Genomic DNA, 22,053 nt, shown 5'->3' on the forward strand with positions numbered 1-22,053 from the left:
TAATAAATGTGTGATGTTATAAGCCACTTGGTTTGTGGTAATTTGTTATAGCAGCAATGGGAAGGTAACAGAGGGGGCAATGGTGCCATGGAAGATAGGAAGGGGTAGGAACAGACTGGGGGAAAAGATTTATGTTAGGGACATGTTAAGTTTATAGAGCCCAGGTGCAGATGTGTAAGGACGAGCTGCGTATTTGAGGCTGGGGCCCAGGAGCAGGTGTGGGCTGAGCAAAGAGACCAGGGTTTCAGGAGATATGGAAGCCACAGAAATGAATGAAGGATGTGAGCATGAAGAGGTGAAGAATGGAGGATGCCTGGAGGGCAGGCCAAGGAGGAAAAGCAGAGGAGCCCTTGAAGGAGGGAGAGAAGGAGCACTTAGCAAGGATTAACTAGGAGATTAGCATCCCTTCCAAGGTGGTAAAGAGATAACAACGCAGCAAAGACTCTAGTTTCCTTTTGCTTATTCCCTGGGGTCTGCTCTTTATTTTCTGCGTGTCTGAATCAGGAGAGTTGGTCTGGAAAACCTCATGGGACGGGGTCTTGTAGCTCCCAGGATCCCAGGGAAGAAGGATGGGGGAGCAGCAGAAAAAGCATGCCTCTGAGGTGGCCCTACCATCATCCTGGGAGTGAGGCCCAAGACCTGGCCCGTGTCTCAGGAGCACACTTCAAGATCTTCAGGGAACAGAGCGGCAGAGGGACCATCAGAGCAATGCTGTCTTTTTTACTTCTTTGCTACTCCACCCAGGGGCCTAGTTTTATCCGAGTGGAGCGAACAATCCAGGGTGCTTCCTTTGGGGGCCAGATGAGGCCCACATGGGGCCACGTGCGCAGAACTAGGTCTAGGTCATGCTGGGGAAGGAGAGACGTCCTTCTGGATGTTTCCTTTCCTAAGTGGAGGGCCCTGATGACGTATCTCCCATTTGACTGGAAAGGCTAAAGGGCTCCTTGAAGCCTCCTTGCTTCGAAAACATCCGTAAGCATGTTTATCACTTAGGAAGGCTTTTCAATGACAAGAAACAGAAAAGCCAGCTAACAAGGGCTTACATGAATTGGGATTTATTTTCCTTCCATAACAGGAAGTCTGGAGGTTGTCAATAGCTGGCATTGGTTTGGGGCACCATAATATCAGGGATAACATCTTATGTTTTTCTTCGCCTTTCACTCATAGTCACACTGTGGATGCCATAGCTCCAGGCATCTCATCCTCATTCCAGGTAGACAACAGGGGGAAGGGATGGTGCCAGATGCATCTGTTCCATTTATTAAAAAAAAAAAAAAAAAATCAAGGGTTTCCTAAAAGCCAAGCAGGGTTTTGCTTACGTCTAACCAGCCAGGACATTGTCAAGAATCACCCAGGGCTAGAGAAGACAAAGAGTGGTTTAGTTTTTCCAGTCTCTAGAGCGGAGACTGCTCCGGAAAAGAGGTTTGGAATGGGTGGGGGTAAGCCACTGTATAACTAACGGGATGCTTGTTGCCTCTCCTTAAAGGAGACGTTGGGTTCCATTTGAGCGCAGCTGGGGTATAAGGGATGCCACACACGCCACCACCAGGCCGACCCCAGGTGACCAGGCACTTGGCACCACAGGCCGCAGCCCACTCACACCTCCCTCTCGGGGGGTTTCTGTCCCATAGGGCCACACCATTGAAGGAGAAAGAGAAGACGGTGTCTGTCTTAACTTTTAAGCCATAAAACCTAGGGCTGTTATTTTTGAGGCCACGGATAACTGTTCAGTTAACTCAAAGAAGAAGAAGTCCAACCATTGGGGATGGTGACTAGTTCTCACCTTTCAACCAGCTGCTAGGCCTTGGCGAGGCAGCTGGCACCCCTGCTGGCTGGGGCGGGGGAAGGGTGCGGGGGGGGGGGCACATGAGGATCCCCTCGAAGCCAGCTCTGCCCCTTTCCTTCTGCCTTCACCCTGGGGGCTTGTTTTCACCCGGTCCCGCCTGTTTATCCTTAGTTTGGGCGGCCCTCCCATCTCTCTCACCTGCAGGTGGACCGTGTCTGAAGCTGTGTTGACACCCACCCCCTCCCTGCCCACCCACGTACTGCCCACCCCACTGCGGCAGGCTGGTGGGGAGATCCACCTTCCTAACCGCAGCCCCGCGCCAGGCGCACACATGATCCTGCGAACATTCCCCAGAGCGATGGAAGCTATTAGATGTGGTGGGAGGGTGTGGAGGGGAAGGCTCTGCCCACTCCCTCTGGGAGAGGATCAGGATTTGGGAAAAATCCAGAAGGACCTTCAGGCATGACTCACACTTGGTGCTCAGTGGGTGTCTGCCCACAGGAACAAGAAGGTAGGCACCCCCCCCCCACCCCCATTGTCAAGCACGCCTGGGGGGAGGGGGGCCGGTCTCCTGCTGCTTCTGCTGTGCTAAAGCGAGTTCCTTGGCTCATGCTTTGGAAGCTGGACCTTTGCAGAAACAGCACCCAGCCCGCCTGGGGGTGGAGCCAGAGCAGGAGCTGTGTCCAGCAAGGTCACCGCATCTCCTAGTGATTAATGGACAAGGGTCGCTCACATCGACCCCATTTCCTGAATCCAAACAGCCCAGGAATGGGGGAGGGGTGCAGGGCAGCGGAAGGCTGATACAGGAAGAACTTCCAAAGTTCTGCCTTAGACCCTCTGCTGTGCTGGTAAGGGTGTAGGCAGAGGGGGAAAGCGACCCTCTTGGGAGCTGTGGGTGGGAATATAAATTGGCTTAGCGTTTGGCCTTACCTACCCGATTTTAAATGTGCCCGCGTGATATGTATGCTACAGAGAATATTTACACACACATGGTAGCTGAACGAGGTTACTCTGAATCTGGAGCATGATTTGCGGGAGTTGAGGGATGTACACTTTTTACTTCCTGCACCTCCGGATGTGCATTTCTTGCCGATGAGCACGTATTACCTACCTTGCTAATTATGAAAATAGCATCACCACCATCTTCCCAGTTCAAATGTGTGATCAGTGTAGATAAATACATTATCACCCTGGGGGAGAATTCTGGCCTGGGGGCTCCTGAGTTGCACAGGTAGGAGTTTTTGGGTTTTTGTTTTTGTTTTTGTTTTTGAGAGAGAGTGTGAGATTGAGGGGGAGGAGCAGAGAGAGAGAGGGAGACAGACAATCCCGAACAGGCTCCAAGCTGTCAGTGCAGAGCCCCACACCGGGCTCGATCTCACAACCATGAGATCATGACCTAAACCGAAATCAAGAGTCGGATGCTTAAACGGCTGAGCCAACTAGGCCCCCCCACACGTAGAAGTTTTTGAGAGTCTGGAGGGTCACAGGGGACAAGATGCAACTGGCAAGGGGACTTGGGGGCACAGTCAGAGAGGGCAGTGTCCAGCCTTTTCTGCTTGGGCTGCCTCAGGGCTCTCCCCTGAGCCTGAGCCCCAGCACCCAGTTTATTAAGGTGAAGAAATAGCAGACAGGAAGAGAAAAAAAATATATAGCCGCCCATAAAAAAAGATAAAGTAAATTAAAAGAAATAAAAAGATAATTAAAGTGATATAAAAAGCAGTATGCAGTTAACTGAGGGAAGGAACTAAAATAGCCCCCAGCTCGGCCCCCAGCTCTCCCGCAGCTGTACCGCCCTGGGGTTGCTGAGCACAGACACTACCCCTCGAGGGCCCCCGGTGTCCCAACTGCACTGACCTGGGAGGCCGGCAGGGGTGGTCTCCCCATCTGCTGCTCTGTGCTGGGGGGCAGCGCACGGGCTGCTCCCTAAATGCTCACGGCAGAACTGGAATCTGGTGGGACCCTTCAGACAAAAGCGGGAAGGCTTGGGACCCTGGGAGGAGCACCGGGATGTGGGGAAACGGGACTGTCACCGAGCTACAGACCCTGAGCCCCCCACAGCCCCATTCTCGCCCGTTTCCTGCTTCTCAGGCCTGCCTTTCTCTTCCTCAAAGAAGGGGGTGTCCAAGCTTTCTTCCAGGGAGTCCTTGGGGCCCCAAAGCCCTCTCTCTCTTTTTTTTTAATGTTAACATTTATTCATTTTTTGATAGAGACAGAGCATGAGTGGGGGAGGGGCAGAGACAGAGAAGGAGACACAGAATCCGAAGCAAGCTCCAGGCTCTGAACTGACAGCACAGAGCCCAACGCGGGGCTCGAACTCACGGACCGTGAGATCGTGACCTGAGCTGAAGTCAGACGCTTAACCGACTGAGCCACCCAGGCGCCCCGCCAAAGCCCTCTCAAGCCCACCTCTCCCTGGTCTCTCTGGGAGTCTTCCCCTTCCCAGGGCAACTGACAGAACGTGTACCCCTTTAGGACACAAGGGATAGTCTAGGACTTGGCCTAGCTCTGAGGAGAGGGCTTGACCAGCCCCTCTCCGTGTGCAGTATGTTGCCCAAAGTCGGGGTTCTGGAGAAATCCCATGAGGAGACCTCAACCTTCCCCACTAAGGTTATGTCAGTCTGGCTGTCAAAGGCCTCTCTGCTAGGTGGGGGAGAACAGAATGCCTGGCTCTCCTTCTGGCAGCTTCCTCTCTGTGGCCCCTGCAGCAACAGCGAGAACAGGGCCTCATCCTCACTCCTCTGTCTGACTTGCAAGAACAACGCCTTCTCCTTCCATATAGAAAAGAAGCCTCTGCAGCGAGTGGAAAGCTTAAACACGCGTTGCTGCATCCTCGCCGTGGAATATTCTTGAGTGTGTGAGAGGATGAGCGGTATCTGCATGTGGGGACGGGGAAGGGTGTCTGTGCCAGGTTATTGACGCCGAGGGTCTGGTCTCCCAGAACAAAGAAACACTTAACCGGAAATAAATCTCCACCACGGAGCACAGCCTTCTGCTTTGAGACTGGGTGTTTTCCAAGGCTTCAAAAGCCCCGGGACCAATTCTTGGTTAAGGCTCGAGCTTAAATTTTGAGGGCTCCCCACCACCTCCCCCACCACCCAGAAATCTCCTCGGGGAAAGAAACGCTCCCAAGTACAGAGCAATCTGGCTCTGAGGGAGGGGCGGGGGTAAATGATCACCCCTTGCTCCCCCAAACCGCAGGGGTCTTTCCTCAGTCACTACAAAATAGCACGATAACAATAAAAACGAGAAGATGAGATAAGAGGAACATAATATAAAATTATAAAGAACAAAATAGAGATAAGGAATCATCAAGATAAGCAACACAGAAGTAGAGGACCAGCAGATTAAGAGGATAAAAGAAAGAAATGAGCTTTAAAATGATACAAAACATATAATCAACAATTTACAAGATTAGGGGCTGAAGTTATAAAAACAAAGGTTTACCCTGGTCAGATGGGACGAGCGATCAGGGAACTAAAGAGGCCAGCAGTACACAGGGTTCTTCTCTGTCTCATCCAGAGTCAGGATTTGAGCCCGATTTAGCCGACTCCGACATCCCTTCTGGACCACGTCTCGCCTCTCAAACGTTGTTGGACCTTTGTTTCTGACTTTTGCCAAAACTCGTAACATGGTCTTCAACTCATCTTTCTGCCAGGGGTTCCCGAAGCAAATTTTATTGGGAACTAGTATACCAAAGTTCCACAATGCCAAGTTCTGAGTTCCGGAACTCCAAAAGCCCTGAAAATCAAAAATGTCATCTTTTATTTGGAGGCACAACCCAATGTGGCCGGAACCCATTTGGTGGCATACCTGAACTGAACTGAAGTGAAGCTATTCCTAGGATGAGTGTTCGTCCATTTCCTTTCAGAAACATCCATGTGTCTGGTTACAGGGCACTTCCATACACCCAGCACTGGGAGTTGTGTGATACGGAGCGTTGGTGCCTTACATCTTTTTTTTTTTTTAACCACCTTTCTAAAATTCTAAAACACATCAGGCCTCAAGGTTTCAGATAAGAGATTGCGGACCTGGGGTGCCTGGGTGGCTTGGTCCGGTAGGCGTCTGACTCTTGATTTCGGCTCAGTCATGATCTCACAGTTTATGAGTTCGAGCCCCACACTGACAGTGCAGAGCCTGCTTGGGATTCTCTGTCTCCCTCTCTCTGCCCCTCCCTTGTTGCTCACTCTCTCTCTCTCTCTCTCTCTCTCTCTCAAAATAAATAAACTTAAAAAAAAGAGAGAGAGAGATTGTGGACTTGAATGAAAATTTTCCACTAGATACAAGAATGGATATGCACAAGTATATATATATATATATATATATATATATATATATATACACATGGTGGAATATTATACAGCAATGACAATGACTGATCCACACTATGTGCAGCATAATGTGGAGAGAAAGAAGCCAGACACAGAAGCATCTGTGTTGGAAGGCTCACGACCACATTATTTTTGTGTGTCCATCTCTTAAATTCTATTTATATAAAGTTCAAAGACAAGAAAGCTACTCAGGTAGGATTCTCTCATCAAATATAGGCCAGTACCCTGATTGCCGCTCCCCCTTCGGGGCCTCGGCTGACCCCCTGTGCTCACAGCCCTGTCACCGGCTCAGGGCCAGTCGGCTGTGCTCCCTCCCTTTCCACCTTCCTCTCTCCGCCTTTGTCTCCAGCCCCTCTTTGCTTTCCCTGGGTGGAGTGCTCATGGGATGGTGGCAATCTTGTCTTTTCATGCTTTTGTCCCAACTCCATTTGGGGTCCCTCTCCACCCTCTTCCCCAGCCATTCACATCAGTGTTTTATCTTCCTTCATTCCCTCTCCTCCTTGGCTGACGGGGCTGCTGATCCCCACGCGGTCTGCTCTCTTCCTGTCCTTGCGTCTCCACCGTCTGATCCTGGGGATCAGCTGGCTCTGGGCTTTTGTTTGGGCCGCAGGGCTTTCTCTCTGCCTCTGCCTCTCTGTCCCACCACCCTCCCTTCCTTCCCCCTTGTCTCGATGTCCTTTGTGGGACGTGTACTTTTATCTCCCTTTGATTTGCTCTCTCCTCTTTGTAGAAGAATGAAAGTCTCGGCTAATTGTAGCGGGAGGGCAGCGACGCCCCTTTTCCCCTACCGGCGTCTTCCCCACCAGGCCGAGCAGGAAGGGAAATGAGGGCAATTCAGACTCCCACCTGCTCCCCGAGTCAGCTGGGGTCTCTCTCCCCCACGGGCTCTTCTTCCCCAGCTTTCTCAAGGGGAGCCCCTCACCACCGCCTCCACCAAGTCTCCCTAGACCATCGCTGGTCCATGTCTGTCTTCACCGCGTACTGGTGTGTGTCAGCCATCACGGAAGGTGCTCGGCGCCGAGTGGTGGCCAAGACAGTTGGGCGGTCTCTGAGTTCACAAGTCCTAGCAATAAAGCGGGCCAGGAGTCTGATAGGGCAGTTACTTTAATGTCTCCAAACAGAGGACCTGAACTCAGCGTGGGGGCAGGGACTGTCTCTGAGGAACTGGCGTCTGGATAACTAACTTGCAGGAGTTAGTCAGGTGGGAGACGGAAGGTAAACAGGTCCTGGACAGACAGGACATTTGTCTCATGGAGAGACGACATGATGTGAAATTCCCTGCATGAATTTGCGGGGCATAAACTGCTGGGGACCCGTGATGAAGTCTTGCAAGGAGCCTGGAGTTTATTCTGAGGATGTGGGCAAGTCATGGGAGTGTTTTCAACGGGGATGTGACGGATCCTGTTTGTGTTCGGGGTGGGGTGGAGAACAGAGCACGACTGGAGGGAGGGTGAGGAGGTTATTCAGTCTCTATGGCCGCCATAACAGATTCCCACAAATTTAGTGGCTTAAAACAACACGACTGTATCATGTGATAGTTCTGGAGGTCAGAGGTCCAAAGTCGGACTCGTGGGCTACAGCTAAGATTCCGGCTATGGAACTTTGTGATTCTATCAGGCCAACCTGGATAATTCAGGATAATCTTCCCATCTCAAGAGCCTTAATTTGGCTACATCTGCAAAGTCCCTTATGCCACAGATGGTGGCATGTTCACAGGTTCTGGGAAGTAGGATGTGGACATCTTTGGGGGCCTAGCACCGGAGGCTATTGTGGTATTTCAGGATGGACACAATGATAGCTTAAACTGAGTAGTAGCAGTAGAGGTGGAACCAAGGGGATAGATCTGAGATAACTTTAGGAAGTAGACTAATTGTTGACTGATTGGAGATGGGAGACGAGGGAGAGGGATGAGCAGGGAGCCCTTCTAGCTCTCAGGCTACAGCAACTGACCAAATGGCAATGCTGTTTACCAGACAGAGGACACGAGACAATACCGTGTTCAATACAGGGAGTACAATAAATACAGGAAGAGATGAGTTTGAACTACCTCTGAGGCATCCAAGAAGAAATGCCCAGAAGGCAGCTGGGCATTTATCTTCTTCCGGAGCCCAGAAGAAGGGTCTGCGAGGGCCACAGAAGTTAGAAAAAAGAGTCAACAAATTATGGCCAGCAGACTGTTGTACAAATAAAAGTATTACCAGAACACAGCCAGGCTCATTCACATCCGCATTGTCTGTGGGTGCTTTTGCACTACAGAAGCAAAGCTGAATATTTGCAATACAGAACATTTGGCCTACTAAGCCATATGGCCCTTTCACAAGACGTATGGCAACACTTGGGTTGGAGAATCACCAGCCCAAAGGTGGTACATAGGAGTGTAGGGTGACCCAGGGCAAATATGTGGAGGGAGAAGCCCAGAGGCCCAAGAAACCCAGCATTCAAGAAACAGGAATAATACAAAGAACCATAGATAGACATTGAGAGCTAGTGGCCAGAGACATAGGGAGACAACCAGGAGAGCTAAAACTACAGAAGACAAAAAAATATGTGGCAGCTTTAAAATATGTCCACAAGCTCTCTGACACTGAAGGGGATCAGAATCTGCCACCCCAAAATAAGCCACTTTGGCATAAGGGTTATTTTGAGCTGAAGACAACTGAGAAACAGCAAACACCACAAAAAACCAAACCAAAACAAAACAAAAAAACAACAAAACAAAAACCACCCAAAAACAAACAAACAAACAAAAACCTCTCTGCCCTCCCCAACTATTTGCCTAGAAGCAGGCTTAGGTTCTTAATCACCAGAGACTCTTATCAGCCCAGAGACAGCACAGAGAGGAATCTACATAACAAACCTCACTGAAATAACCCTTATCTTCCATTAGCTTTCCCTATAAATTTTCCTTCCCATGGTTTGCCACTCTCAGAAGCCTAAAACCCTTTTCCTTTGGCTTGCCATTTCTCTACAAATTTATTGGTTTTTGTTAAGATGCTACAAGCCTAAATTCTAACCACCCTTCTGAATGACTCTTCACTGTTCACTCTTTCTCCCTCCTGTATGAGCTCTACACCGTGTTAATAAACTCTATTTGTTTTTCTCTTGTTAATCTGTCTTTTGTCGGTCTAATTTGCAGGGCCCCAGGTAATGAATCTAAGAGGGTAGAGGGAAAAGGTTTTTTCCTCGTCTACAGTACTCCTCGATACTCCTACCCTTGGTGGTGGGCTAGCCTTAATGACTCTATTCTCAGAAATGGAATCAACCAAAGTGGTAATGTGTAAATTTAGTCATAAAAGGTCATATTTTAGGTCATAAAAGGACTGTACATTCCTCCACTTTCTGAAAATAATAAAGGAAGGAAGTTATGCCATATTGTGGGAACACACAAACAGCCTACAGAGACATCCACATGATGAGTGGTTGAGGCTTCCAGCTGAGAACCAGAGAGGAACTTCGGCCACCTGCCAAAAGCCATCTGAATGAGCCATCTTGGTAAATCCCCAGCACTACGCAAGCCTTCAGATGACCACAGCTTGGCCAGCGTCCCGACTGCAACTACATGAGAGCTTCTGGACAAATCCACCCAGCTCAGACGTTCTGGAATTCTTGACCTAAGAAACCTTGAGATCATAAATATTTGTTGTCTCAGGTGACTAAAGTTTTGGTGTAATTTGTTATACGACAGGTATAACTAATACAACAAGGAAATAAGTGTTTCAAGGAAAGCGTGATCAATGGCCATGCAGCTTAGAAGTCGAATGGAATTTAGCAGAGTGTGTCCATGGTTACCTTCTGGGGTGTGCTGAGTCCTGTGGGACTGTTCCAGAGTTGATGAAGTCTAACAAAACTTTTGTAGGAGCTCCTTGGCCAGGATGAGGACAAATGAAGCTGGCCATCATTTGTTTTCTCACATATGAAATGCTGGAGGGGAAGAAAAGAAAGGGGCATGTGGGGCTTCTCTAGAATCAGTCCTCCCTCTTTAGACAATTTTGGCCCATAGCAGTGTGAAGTTGGAAAAGCCTTATTTTTTTTTAATGTTTATTTATTTATTTTGAAAGAGAGAGAGCAATCAGGGGAAGGGCAGAGAGAGAATCCCAAGCAGTTTCCATGCTGCCAGCATAGAGCCTGAGGTGGGGCTCGACCCCGTGAACCAAACCATGAGATCATGACCTGAGCTGAAATCAAGAGTTGGACGTTCAACCGACTGAGCCACCCAGGTGCCCCAAGAGCCTTAGGTGTTTTTTTTTTTTTTAATTTAATTTTTTAAAATTTATATCCAAATTAGTTAGCATATAATACAACAATTTCAGATTCCTTAGTGCCCCTTACCCATTTACCCCATCCCCCCCACACACCCCCTCCAGTAACTCTCTGTTTGTTCTCCATATTTATGAATCTCATGTTTGTCGCCCTCCCTGTTTTTATATTATTTTTGCTTCCCTTGCCTTATGTTCATCTGTTTTGTCTCTTAAAGTCCTCATATGAGTGAACTCATATGATGTTTGTCTTTCTCTGACTGACTAATTTCACTTAGCATAATACCCTCCAGTTTCATCCACAGACTTGCAAATGGCAAGATTTCATTCTTTTTGATTGCCGAGTAACACTCATTGTATATATATACCACTTCTTCTTTATCCATTCATCCATCGATGGACATTTGGGCTCTTTTCATACTTTGGCTACTGTTGATAGTGCTGCTGTAAACATGGGGGTGCATGTGTCCCTTAGAAACAGCACATCTGTATCCCGTGGATAAATGCCTAGTAGTGCAATTGCTGGGTCGCAGGGTAGTTCTATTTTTAGTTTTTTGAGAACCTCCATACTGTTTTCCAGAGTGGCTGCACCAGCTTGCATTCCCAAGGAGGCTTATGTTTCTAGAAAGGCACTAATTACAAGTCCTTCCTGGGCCTTTGGCCAGAAGGCTTATGGAGAAAATCAAATAAACGAATATTCTCTGCTACTTCTCTGAATTCCTCTGAAGTCAGGACATCTGTTGATGCCTTTCTTATATTTAGTAAGTGATCAAAAGTGATTCGTGTGCTTCAGTCCATAATCACCTGACCACACAACTCTTGAGGGGGAAAATGTCCCAGGAATCTGACTTCAGTTTCCACTTCTCACCTAAAACTCGTCTCTCAAAAATATCACAGAACCATGTGCCAGATCGACCAACCCTTTCTTGGTTGCATACTTTTGGACATAGATCAGCTAGTTTGGTGAGAGAATGAAGCTGTATACAATGAATTAACTTCTTTGCTTGGTTTTTTTTTTTTTTTTTTTTTTTTTTTTATAATTCTCAACCTAGGTATATTTTATTAAGCCATCTTTTTTTTTTTTTTTCTTATGCATTCTCAAGACTGGCCTTTTCTATGCATGTATGTTTCATTTTATTTATTTATTTATTTATTTTTATTTTTAAAAATTTATATCCAAATTGGTTAACATATAGTGCAACAATGATTTCCGGAGGAGATTCCTTAATCCCCCTTGCCCATTTAGCCCATCCCCCCTCCCACAACCCCTCCAGGAACCCTCAGTTTGTTCTCCATATTTAAGAGTCTCTTATGGTTTGTCCCCCTCCCGGTTTTTATATTATTTTTGCTCCCCTTGCTTTATGTGCATCTGTTTTGTCTCTTAAAGTCCTCGGACGAGTGAAGTCATATGATGTTTGTCTTTCTCTGACTAATTTCGCTCAGCATAATACCCTCCAGTTCCATCCACAGAGTCGCAAATGGCAAGATTTCATTCTTTTTTGATTGCCGAGTAATACTCTATTGTATATCTATACCACATCTTCTTTATCCATTCATCCATCGATGGACATGTGGGCTCTTTCCATACTTTGGCTGTTGTTGATAGTGCTGCTATAAACACGGGGGTGCATGTGTCCCTTCGAAACAGCACACTGGTTCCCGTGGATAAATGCCTTGTAGTGCAACTGCTGGGTACTAGTTATGTACCATTTTGGGGCAGAATTGAGAAAACAGTAACTCAGATAACTTCCGGTGTTCTGCGGCTCAGAGGAGGAACCCTCGTTGAGAAAGACACTCACAAGCATGTGTTGGATTTCAGGGTTGCTTCAGCTTGAAGAATTCTGGCTAACTCAGCATGAGGCCACTGAGCTCCTGAATAGGCTGCTCCATATTTAGACACTTACTATGGTGGCTTGTTTACTTGTTTCTTATGTTTTATTCACTTTTATCATTTTAGCTTTTGGTCCCTTTAATCATTCAGTCTTCGATTTGAAGTGATTTGGCACAATTCAATTGTTCGTAATGTGCTTTGTCTTTTCTTACTATTTTATACCTCTTTTTTTTTTTTTCATTTAAAGTGCTTGTTCTCCGTGATTGTTTTTTTAAATTTTTTTTTTTAACATGTATTTATTATTGAGAGACAGAGAGACAGAGCATGAGCAGGGGAGGGGCAGAGAGAGGAGGAGACACAGAATCCGAAACAGGCTCCAGGCTCTGAGCTGTCACCACAGAGCAGAGCCCGACACCGGGCTTGACCCCATGAACCGTGAGATCATGACCTGAGCTGAAGTCGGACGCTTAACTGACTGAGCCACCCAGGTGCCCCATCTTTATTAATTGCTTTTTAAAAAATAATTTCTTTTCTGTTAGTTTACTAACTGGGAGTCATAAGCACACCCCTAGGGTGAGCCATGCTATATGTGATCCATACCAGAAGCTAAGGAGGACAGAGGATTCTTCCCTCTAGGTCACCTTTCTAGGTCCCTTTAAGGACACCACATTCCCTTCCTGTTTCAAAAAGTTGTAACCTGATTATTACGGGAGACCCAGCATCCAGAAGATCCCCCAAGATCAAGTGCGATGGCCGCTGACATTTCCATCCCCCAGAGTACATGTCCCTATAATCAATCCTCTGTGCTTAAGTGAGGTGGGACCCAAGCATAGGCTGGATTTCACTTTCAAGATTAGGTTATGTTATCTGACAAAGGTGAAGGGACTCTGCCTATGTATTTAAGGTTCGGGATCAGCTGATGACTTTGAGTTCATCAAAAGGGAGATTATTCTGGATGGGCGTGACCTAATTAAGTGAGCCCCCCCAGCCCCCGCCTTTTTTTAGTTTATTTATTTATTTTGAGACAAGGTGTGTATGTGGGGGAAGGGGAGAGAGACAGAGAGAGAATCCCAAGGAGGCCCCCGTCAGCAGGGAGCCTGCTGGGCTGCTCAAACCCATAAACCCTGAGATCATGCCCTGAGCTGAGGTTGGGCGTTGACCGAGCCACCCAGGTGCCCTTAGGCGAGCCATTAAAAGATACAGGGCCTGTCCTAGAGTCAGAGATTGGATGTATGAAACAGATTCCCCTGCCGGCCTTGAGGAGGTCGGCTGCTATGTTTCTTGTTCGTTTCTTGTGGCCATAACTTTTCTTTTTTCACTTTTTTAGTGACATCTGATGTTCACTGAAATTTTACAGTGTGCCAGCATCAGTCCAAGTTTTTTTTCACTGACCTATATATGAGTATAGTTGACACACGATGTCCCACTGGTTCCAGCTGTACGACATCGTGGTTCCCCAACTGCACGCGTCACACTGGGCTCACCACGAGTGCAGCTACCATCTGTCACCGTGCAAGGCTAGTGCAGTGTCATTCCCTGTGCTGGACCTTTCAGCCCAGTGGGCTTGCTCATTCCGTAACTGGAAGCCTGTACCTCCCACTCCCCTCCTCCCATGTTGCCCATCTCCCCTACTCCCCTCCGCAACCACCAGTTTGCTCTCCGCGCTCACGGGGTAGGCTACTTTGTTCAAGTGGCCTGTGAAGGCCACACGGCAAAGGGCCTGAGACCTAGCTGCTGACAGGAGTCCCCAGCTAACACCCAGCAAGGACACGGGGACGCCAGTCCTACAAGTGCAAGGAAGTGGACTCGGCCAACAACCCAAGTGAACTTGGAAATGGGCCTTTCTGCAGGCGAGCCTCCCCATGAAAACAAACCAGCTGACCCTTTGATTTCTGTGTTGTGGCCCCATGAGCAGAGGATCTAAAACATGCCAGACTCCTGACCCGTGGAAGCTGTACGATAGCAACTGTGTGTTGTCTTAAGCCACTAGGCGTGTGGTCCATTTGTTCCACGTGGGTAAAACCTAATGTGTCACGTGATATCATACTGCTAACCTTCCCCAACTGCTTAGATGGAGCAGTTTGTTCCCATCGTAACGTCAAGGTTCTCACTGAGGAGGTACAGCCTACCATTTCTATCCTCCGCTAAACCCTGTGGACACTGAGCAAACTCTCTGCACTCACCACCACCTATCAGGAAGGGGAGCTACAGTCGCTTAAGCGCCTGACTCTGGCTCAGGTGGTGATCTCGCAATTTGTGAGTTCGAGCCCACTGTCAGGCTCCGTGCTGAGAGCTCAGAGCCTGGAACCTGCTTCGGATTCTGTGTCTCCCCCTCTCTCTCCGCCCCTCCCTCCCTCACCCTCTGTCACTCTCTCAAAAATAAATAAAACATTTAAAAAAAAGGGGGGGGGGGGGAACTACGAGCCAAGTTCCATTTGCAGAAGGATTTTTAACATAAAAATGGTTAAGGTTAACAAATAAAAGTATGGGGTCTTCAGCCTTCCAACAAGACTCCTTGGAAGGAAGGAAGGTAGAAGGACCCCTACTTTGTGTCACAATGATATCTTCCAAAAATGGGTCAAACAACGTTGCCCATCCCATGTGATCTCATAAAGTGGCTCTGACACTCCTCCCGTTGAGAAGTGAGTCTACGTCCTCTTCCTTTGACACTGGGCAGACGTAGGACAGTAGTACCACTGTGACTTCCAAGCTAAGTCACCAGAACATTCATTCTGGAAGTTTTCAGCCACCAAGGAAGCAGTCTGATTACCCTGAGGCCACCATGCTTGGAGCTCCCTGACATCAGCCCAAGCAGGAGACCACATGGAAAGGCACTGTGACTACATGAAGAGAGTGAGGTGCTTCACCAGCCCCAAACTCTTCAGATCCCCTGCTTTTCCGGCTCTAGCCAGTTGACTACAACCATAGAAAAGACCCCAAGCCACAAGTGCCCAACAACTGGGAAAAATAAGCCCACTGACCCAATCAAAGGAGGGAGGCAGAGACTCAGAGCACATTGAAGCGAGGCTTTAATTGATGTTTTTGCAAGAGCCGGTGTCTGATGGACAGACACACTCGGAGAAGTTACAGCAGACAATTTATCTCCTGGTGTGCAAGTCCCTCCCTGGCTCCTCATTGGCTAAGTACTACAGAGGCAAGTCCCTCCCTGGTTTCTCATTGGCTTAGTACTACAGAGGTTACAGCCTTATCGGGAAGTCGCCTATGCCCATAAGGCAAAAAGGAGTCTGATTGGAACAAACATACATTCCCTGAGGTGACGCAGAAACTTTCAGTCCCTCCTCCCTTTCTTCTAGGACGCAAGCTCATTGCAAAGCCCACGAAAATAAGCCCGCGTAAAGGAGAGGGGAAGAAGAAGAACCAGGAAGTGAAGTGTCTAAAGGTTTGGGACTCCACTGTCGGGGTGGGGGGTTTACATATTTCCAGCAGGTTGTAAATGTACTGTTAACTGGACAGTACCGTTTTATTTAGTATTTCTGAAAATGAATCATTTCCCTTACTTCTCACACCAACCCCTTGCAAATTCCTGACCCACAGAAACAGTGAGAGAGAGCGAAGCTATTGCTGATGTTTTACGTCATTAAATTTTAGGGTGATTTGTTACTTTGTTAGGCAGCAACAGATAACCAGGGGCATTTTAGTTTCAAATCCTTCCTTAGGTCAATCTGCCCCCTGCATAGTTCTGAGTCTTGACTGGCCTCCCTTCTACTCTTACCTACTCTGCCCCATAACCCTGAGCAGAATTATGAAAGGTCCCCTTGGTGTGTAAATTGCCTCAATCCCCTTCCTTTGTTTTGAGATTGAGGAGAATTTGCCTAAAATTGGGATTATCCTCTAGTCTTGAGTCACCTGTGTTTTTGCTGGATTAACCAAGACACAAGAAGACCACAGTTAAAAGTTATGCTCGAGATGGGGCACAGAAGGCATAAAAACAGGACACTGACCTCAAGGAATTTACAATCTATTTAGTGTTTTTTAAAAGTCAAACAGGAGTGCCTGGATGGCTCAGTCGGTTGAGCGTCCGACTTGGGCTTGAGTCATGATCTCATGGTCTGTGGGTTAGAGCCCCACGTCAGGCTCTGTGCTGACAGCTTGGAGTCTGGAACCTGCTTCGGATTCTGTATCTCCCTCTCTCTCTGCCCCTCCCCCGCTCATGCTCTGTCTCTCTCTCTCTCTCTGCCAAAAATAAATAAACATTAAAAACAACGATGCAGTCTCTGTTGAGAAAACCTCCGGGGCACTATGTTGCTCAAAGTAGAATGATCATTTCATTTGTTACCCAAATCTAACAGTTTTGAAAGTGAAAGGGAACACTATTACTAATCACCTTGGGAAACCAGGCATAAACTGGCACTATCCTGGGCAAACCAGAACATGTGGTCCTCAGAGCCACAGGAATGTACTTCGGGAGAGCCATGAGAGCTCTTACTCCTTGTCAAACCATAACTTTGGTTAAACCCAACCTCTTCTCCCGCTCTGCACCTGTTCCCAGCAGCTGAACATGGCTGGGAACCATACACAGCTATGCTGACTGCTCAGCTCTGAACCCATGCCCATTTATCACACGTGACTCTTGGTGCTACATAGCAAACATGCCATGTTTCCCGCTCTCCTGGACAACGCTTTCACCTCTCTCTCTCCTTCCTCCCAAACTCCAACGCGTCCTCCTTCATCCTCGCTCTGAGTCAAGGGCCCTACTCCATCCACCTCTCTGCTCCTGTGCCCATACGCTCTGCCTCCTCCGTGCTGTGTGGATACGCTGTCTGTGCTCCAGGATGAGGAAAACCCCTCTGCTCATACACCCAGGTGCCACTATCTCCCGTCTTTAAAAAACCCTCTCTTGCCTTTCTGGCAGTGATGTCTTGCCCCCAAGAACATACCCCTCACAAAGGACCTCCTGCGCCCATCCCCAGAAGAGGAGAAGAGGAAGCACAAGAAGTGCCTGGTCCAGAGCCCCAACTCCTCCTTCATGGACATGAAGTACTCAGCGTGCTACAAAATCACCACTGTCTTCAGCCACGCACAAACAGTGGTTTTGTGTGTGGGCTGCTCCACCGTCCTGTGCCAACTGAAAGGAGGAAAAGCAAGGCTTACACAAGGATGCTCCTTCAGACAGGAGCAGCAGTAAAAGTAACCTAAATCAACATGAGTGGGAAACTATCCCAATAAACTGATTTTGGACACAAAATAATAAATAATAATAATAATAATTAATAAAGTAAAAACCCTCTCTTGATTCCATTTTCCCCTCCAGTTATGACCCCAACTCATTCCCTCCCTTCACACAAGATTATTTGAAAGAATACTCAGTCTCCAATTTATCTCCTTTCGTACGACCTTCAATCCACCCCCGTGAGGGTTTTGCCTCCACCACTCCACCAAAACCGTTCTGGCCATGTAGCAAATGAGCTCCACATGCCACATCAGGGGACAGTTCTCATCCTGTCAGCAGCATCTGACAAAGAGCATCTTCTAAGACTTCCTTGAAAGACGTTTTCCCTTGGCTTATAGGGCACTACGCTTACCTGGCCTGATTCCCGCCTTTCTGGCCACTCTTTCATAGTCTTCTTTGCTACACCCCCATCCTAAACGTTGGGGTGCTCCGAGATACTCAGTTTTCTATCCGTATTCACTCCTTCGGGGATTTTATTCAGCCTCACAGCTTTCAGTCCTATCTTTCTCTGGTGATTCTTCAATGCGTACCTCTAACCTTGATCACCCAATCGTCCATCCAACATCTCCACCTGGATGTCTAACAGGCATTTCAAATTTAACGTGTCCAAAACTGAATGCCTGTGTTCGCCTTAACGGTGCTCCTTCTTCGGTCTCACCAAACATAGACAGATGGCAACTCCATTCTTCCAGCTACACGAACAAAAAACTTTAGTGTTATCTTTGACTCCTCTTCCTCTTATGCCCCACAGCCAACCCACGAGCAAGTCCGGAGTATTCTACCTTCCAAATGTTTCCAGATTCAGACCACCATCATCTCTCACCTCCTAACCATCGCCTCTTACCACTATCTTCGCCTTCCAACTTACCTTCCTGCTCCTGCTCCGGCTTCCCTCTCGTCTTGTCTATTCTCATCCGTTAAATCCTAAGCCAGATCACGTCACTTCTCTCCTCAAAAGTCGTATTTCACTCAGGGTGAAGAGGAAAGCATTCCCCTTCCCTGTCACCTCTTTGACCTCTTCTCTTCCTTTCCCTCTCGTTCACTCCGCTGTAGCTCGTTGAACCCTGCTGTCCTTCCAACACACCAGGCCTGTGTTTTTGTTCATGCTGTTTCGCCCACGTAGGACGACCTTCCCCCAGATATCCTTATGGCTACCTCCCTCATTTCCTTCAAGGGTTAATCCAAAGGTCATTTTCTTAATGAAGACTTCCTTGGTCACTATCAGAGTCAGCATCCAAAATGTCCCCTAATGATTGCCTCTTGATCCCCATACTCCCATGTTTTCCCGTCATCCCTTCCCATGTCGTACTAGGGCTGGTTTGTGTGGCAGCAGCAGTGATGGTATGCCGCTTCTGAGGTTACGTTATAAAAGCCTGCAACTTGCACCTTGGGCATGCCATCTCTTTTTCTCGAGCCATTCTCTCTAGGTAAAGCGAGCTGCCATGTCATGAGCAGTCCTATGGAGACAGGCAAGGAACTGAGGTCTCTTGCCAAGAGCCATGTAGGTTGAGCATGGAAACTGATAGCCCATGCCTTGACTGTGATTTCATGAAAGACCCTGAGCCAGAATCACTACTTAAGCTCCTCTTGTCTTTCTTACCCTCAGAAGCTGTGTGAGACAGTAAATGTTTATTGTCTTTGGCTGTAGAGTTTGGAGATAATTTGTGATACAGCAATAAATAATATTGACAACATGTCCAAACCCAGCCCCTGAGATATTATATCGACTTTCCTGTTTTATTTTTTTTCTTCTTAGCATTGATTACTATCTAGGATCTCTCTCTCTTTTTTAATGTTTTTGTTTATTTTTTAAGAGAGAGGGTGCAAGTGGGGAAGGGGCAGAGGGAGAGGGGGACAGAGGATCTGAAGTGGGCTCTGCGCTGACAGGCTGACAGTAGCTAGCCTGACATGGGGCTTGAACTCACAAACCATGAGATCATGACCTGAGCTGAAGTCGGACACTCAACCAACTGAGCCACCCAGGTGCCCCAGCATCCATTATTATCTAACATATGATATATATATTTTTTATTTACCTTGTGTTTGTCCCTCTCTGCAGCTAGGATGTAAACCGGCAGGGATTTTTGCCCCTTCTGTTCACTGCCAAACTCCAGCGCCTACAACAAAGTCTGGCACGTAGTAGGCACCCAACAAATTTTTGTCAAATGAATGCACAAAAGAATGAATGGATCTGACATCAGCTTTTAGTCTTAAATTCTCCTACATAAATTCAGTTATAACCCTAATCATTTACCCACAGTTTTCCCAGTATTATTTTTAGTACCCAAACCTGTATGGCCAGTTGTGCCGTAACGCAACATATGCTACAAAAAATAACCACGCTATACAAATGCTGTGGGATGAAAACCACGGGCTTAAGGGAAAAGTGAGGTTAGAAGGCACAATACCCAAACACTCTGTTACTAACAACAATGAAAGACAGGGGCCTAATGAAATGGTAGTACGGTCTATACATGTTAAACAGTTGAGAAATACGTAAACGCTACAATAAATATAGCATTATACCTCAACGCAGATTTGAACTTTGCATATGGAAGTGGATGTTGGACGGGGCACAAACTTCTGGGTTACTGTGAAGTGCTAAAGGGGGGTTATCTGAGATTGGAAAGAAAATGATAACACCAGATACCAAAGGGTATGGTTTATAACACCGTGAACTTAGGTGGGGGCAGACATTCGAGGGGTGTGCTTGTCTACATCTTATGTATTCCCACCCTGCTTGGTTCAGCTGGGTGCGTTTTTCTCTGCCTAATGTTTTCCAGGGCAAAATCAAGCATAAGCAAATGCAAAAATCACATCATGTTCAAATTGCTCCCTAATATATGAATCAGATTGGAACAAATTCATGTTTTCAAAACAAGCCTGACAGCAGAACCGACTGTATCTTTGTTTATAACATGGTCTAAGGTCATTCTTTCTCCTTTTTGCCTGGCCAATTCTGCCTTCGCTGCAAGGTTTATTTTCCCTTGCCTCTGTTATTACCTGTATTGACTTTATCGTCTTTGAACATTCTCAGGCTTCCTTCTCAATTCTATCTTATTGCCATCTTGATATCTTATCAGTTCACTGTACACTTGATCGTGTCTCTCTCTCCAGCTAGCTATAAACTACTTGAGGGCAGGGGTAGCCTCCAACTCACTGTGTCCGTTTGCTCATCTTCCAGTACTCATCCTAGGACCGCGTCTTGCATACAATGGACGTTGGAAAACTCTGTTGGTTTGATCTCAAGGCAGGAGTACATGAGGCCTTTTCCATCTCATAGCTTGATACCTAATGAAAGCAGTACAGTCACTTCTGGAGAAAACTCAAACCAAGATTGAGTATGAGAAACCAAAGCCTAAGATCAAAGATGAATGTGTTAAGTCGGTAGCGAATCCCAAGAAAGGGGCAGTGTTCAATGACTACCACTTGGCTGGTTTGATCAGGGATTTAATCCTAGAATGCCCGAGTCTTTCACAGAATTTTGAAGAAAAGAAAGATAATTTTGACTCCGAATTTAAAATGTCTTACCTATGGGGCGCCTGGGTGGCTCAGTCGGCTAAGCCTCCAACTTCGGCTCAGGTCACGATCTCACTGTCCGTGGGTTCGAGCCCCGCGTGGGCTCTGTGCTGACAGCTCAGAGCCTGGAGCCTGTTTCAGATTCTGTGTCTCCCTCTCTCTGACCCTCCCCCGTTCATGCTCTGTCTCTCTCTGTCTCAAAAATAAATAAACGTTAAAAAAAAATTTTTTTTTAAAAATAAAAAAAATAAAATAAAATGTCTTACCTAGAAGGAAAGGAGTCCTTGATACTGGACACCTAAATTAATACCTCCCGAAAAGTGAAGGATGGGTTGAGATTACATTTCTCTCCAAAGATAGCAGGCAAGGCCCCAGAATGGGTGATGAGGGTGATCTAGGTATCAAAGATTAGGCCTTGGGGAAGGGAGTGGGGTGACTTTGGCGTTTCACTGACGGGGCACAGACTTAAGAAGCAAAAATGGGTCAGGCCACATCATTGCTCATTCTAGAGGCATCATACAGATGGCAGTTTCTGGGAACGTTCTTTCTTTTCTTTTTTAGTTTATTCAAGTAGGCTCTACATCCAACGTGTGGTTCGAACTCACAACTCTGAGATCAAGAGTCCACATGCTTTTCTGACGGAGGCAGCCAGGCACCCTTCTGTGAACTTTCTCTATGCCAACTGGAAATGAGTCTTTCAAAGGGAGACTGACAATCCACCTGCATCCAAGTATGCCTCAGGATAGGGGAGGCTATGAGGACAGGGAGTGGTACAGATAGTGCATAATGCTAGAACTCATTCTAGGGGTCTAAGTAGGGTATATGGCCCAAACAATCAAAACCCTGCATTATTAACTCAAAATTAAGATCTCAAGCTTACAGTTATTTTATATGTGCCTTACCTATTCATCAGCAGAAGCTGAAATCTCTCCTTCACCTCTACAACTCAGAAGGCTCTTTCTCAGGGGGTCAACCTCCCCTCGTCTTCTTAAGGAGCCCAGGGGCCCTTGCATTTCCCTAAAGTGGAGGAGGAAAACTGTTAGGTTTACTGTAGGGGCCCTGTAAATTAGGCTGGTAAAAGACAGATTAACAAAACAAAAACGGAAGTTCATTAACATGTGCATTGAGCATACGCACAGGAG

The 22,053-nt window shown here is 47.2% G+C and overlaps 2 protein-coding genes across 2 annotated transcripts in view; one reads left to right on the plus strand and one right to left on the minus strand.

The window, feature by feature from the left end:
- SNRPE (small nuclear ribonucleoprotein polypeptide E) overlaps positions 1–22,053 on the minus strand; it is a 143,826-nt gene that overhangs the window by 5,487 nt on the left and 116,286 nt on the right. The gene's annotated exons all lie outside the window — the stretch shown is intronic.
- On the plus strand, positions 17,081–17,347 carry LOC128778884 (40S ribosomal protein S27-like; the record flags this gene model as incomplete). The annotated part of the gene is made up of 1 exon (XM_053909485.1): positions 17,081–17,347. A coding segment is annotated over one exon (267 nt), but the record flags the coding sequence as incomplete, so codon positions are not given.

Source organism: Panthera pardus, unplaced genomic scaffold (assembly GCF_024362965.1).
Source record: "Panthera pardus isolate Hobbes unplaced genomic scaffold, ASM2436296v1 HiC_scaffold_21, whole genome shotgun sequence".
Classification (NCBI taxonomy): Eukaryota; Metazoa; Chordata; class Mammalia; order Carnivora; family Felidae; genus Panthera; species Panthera pardus.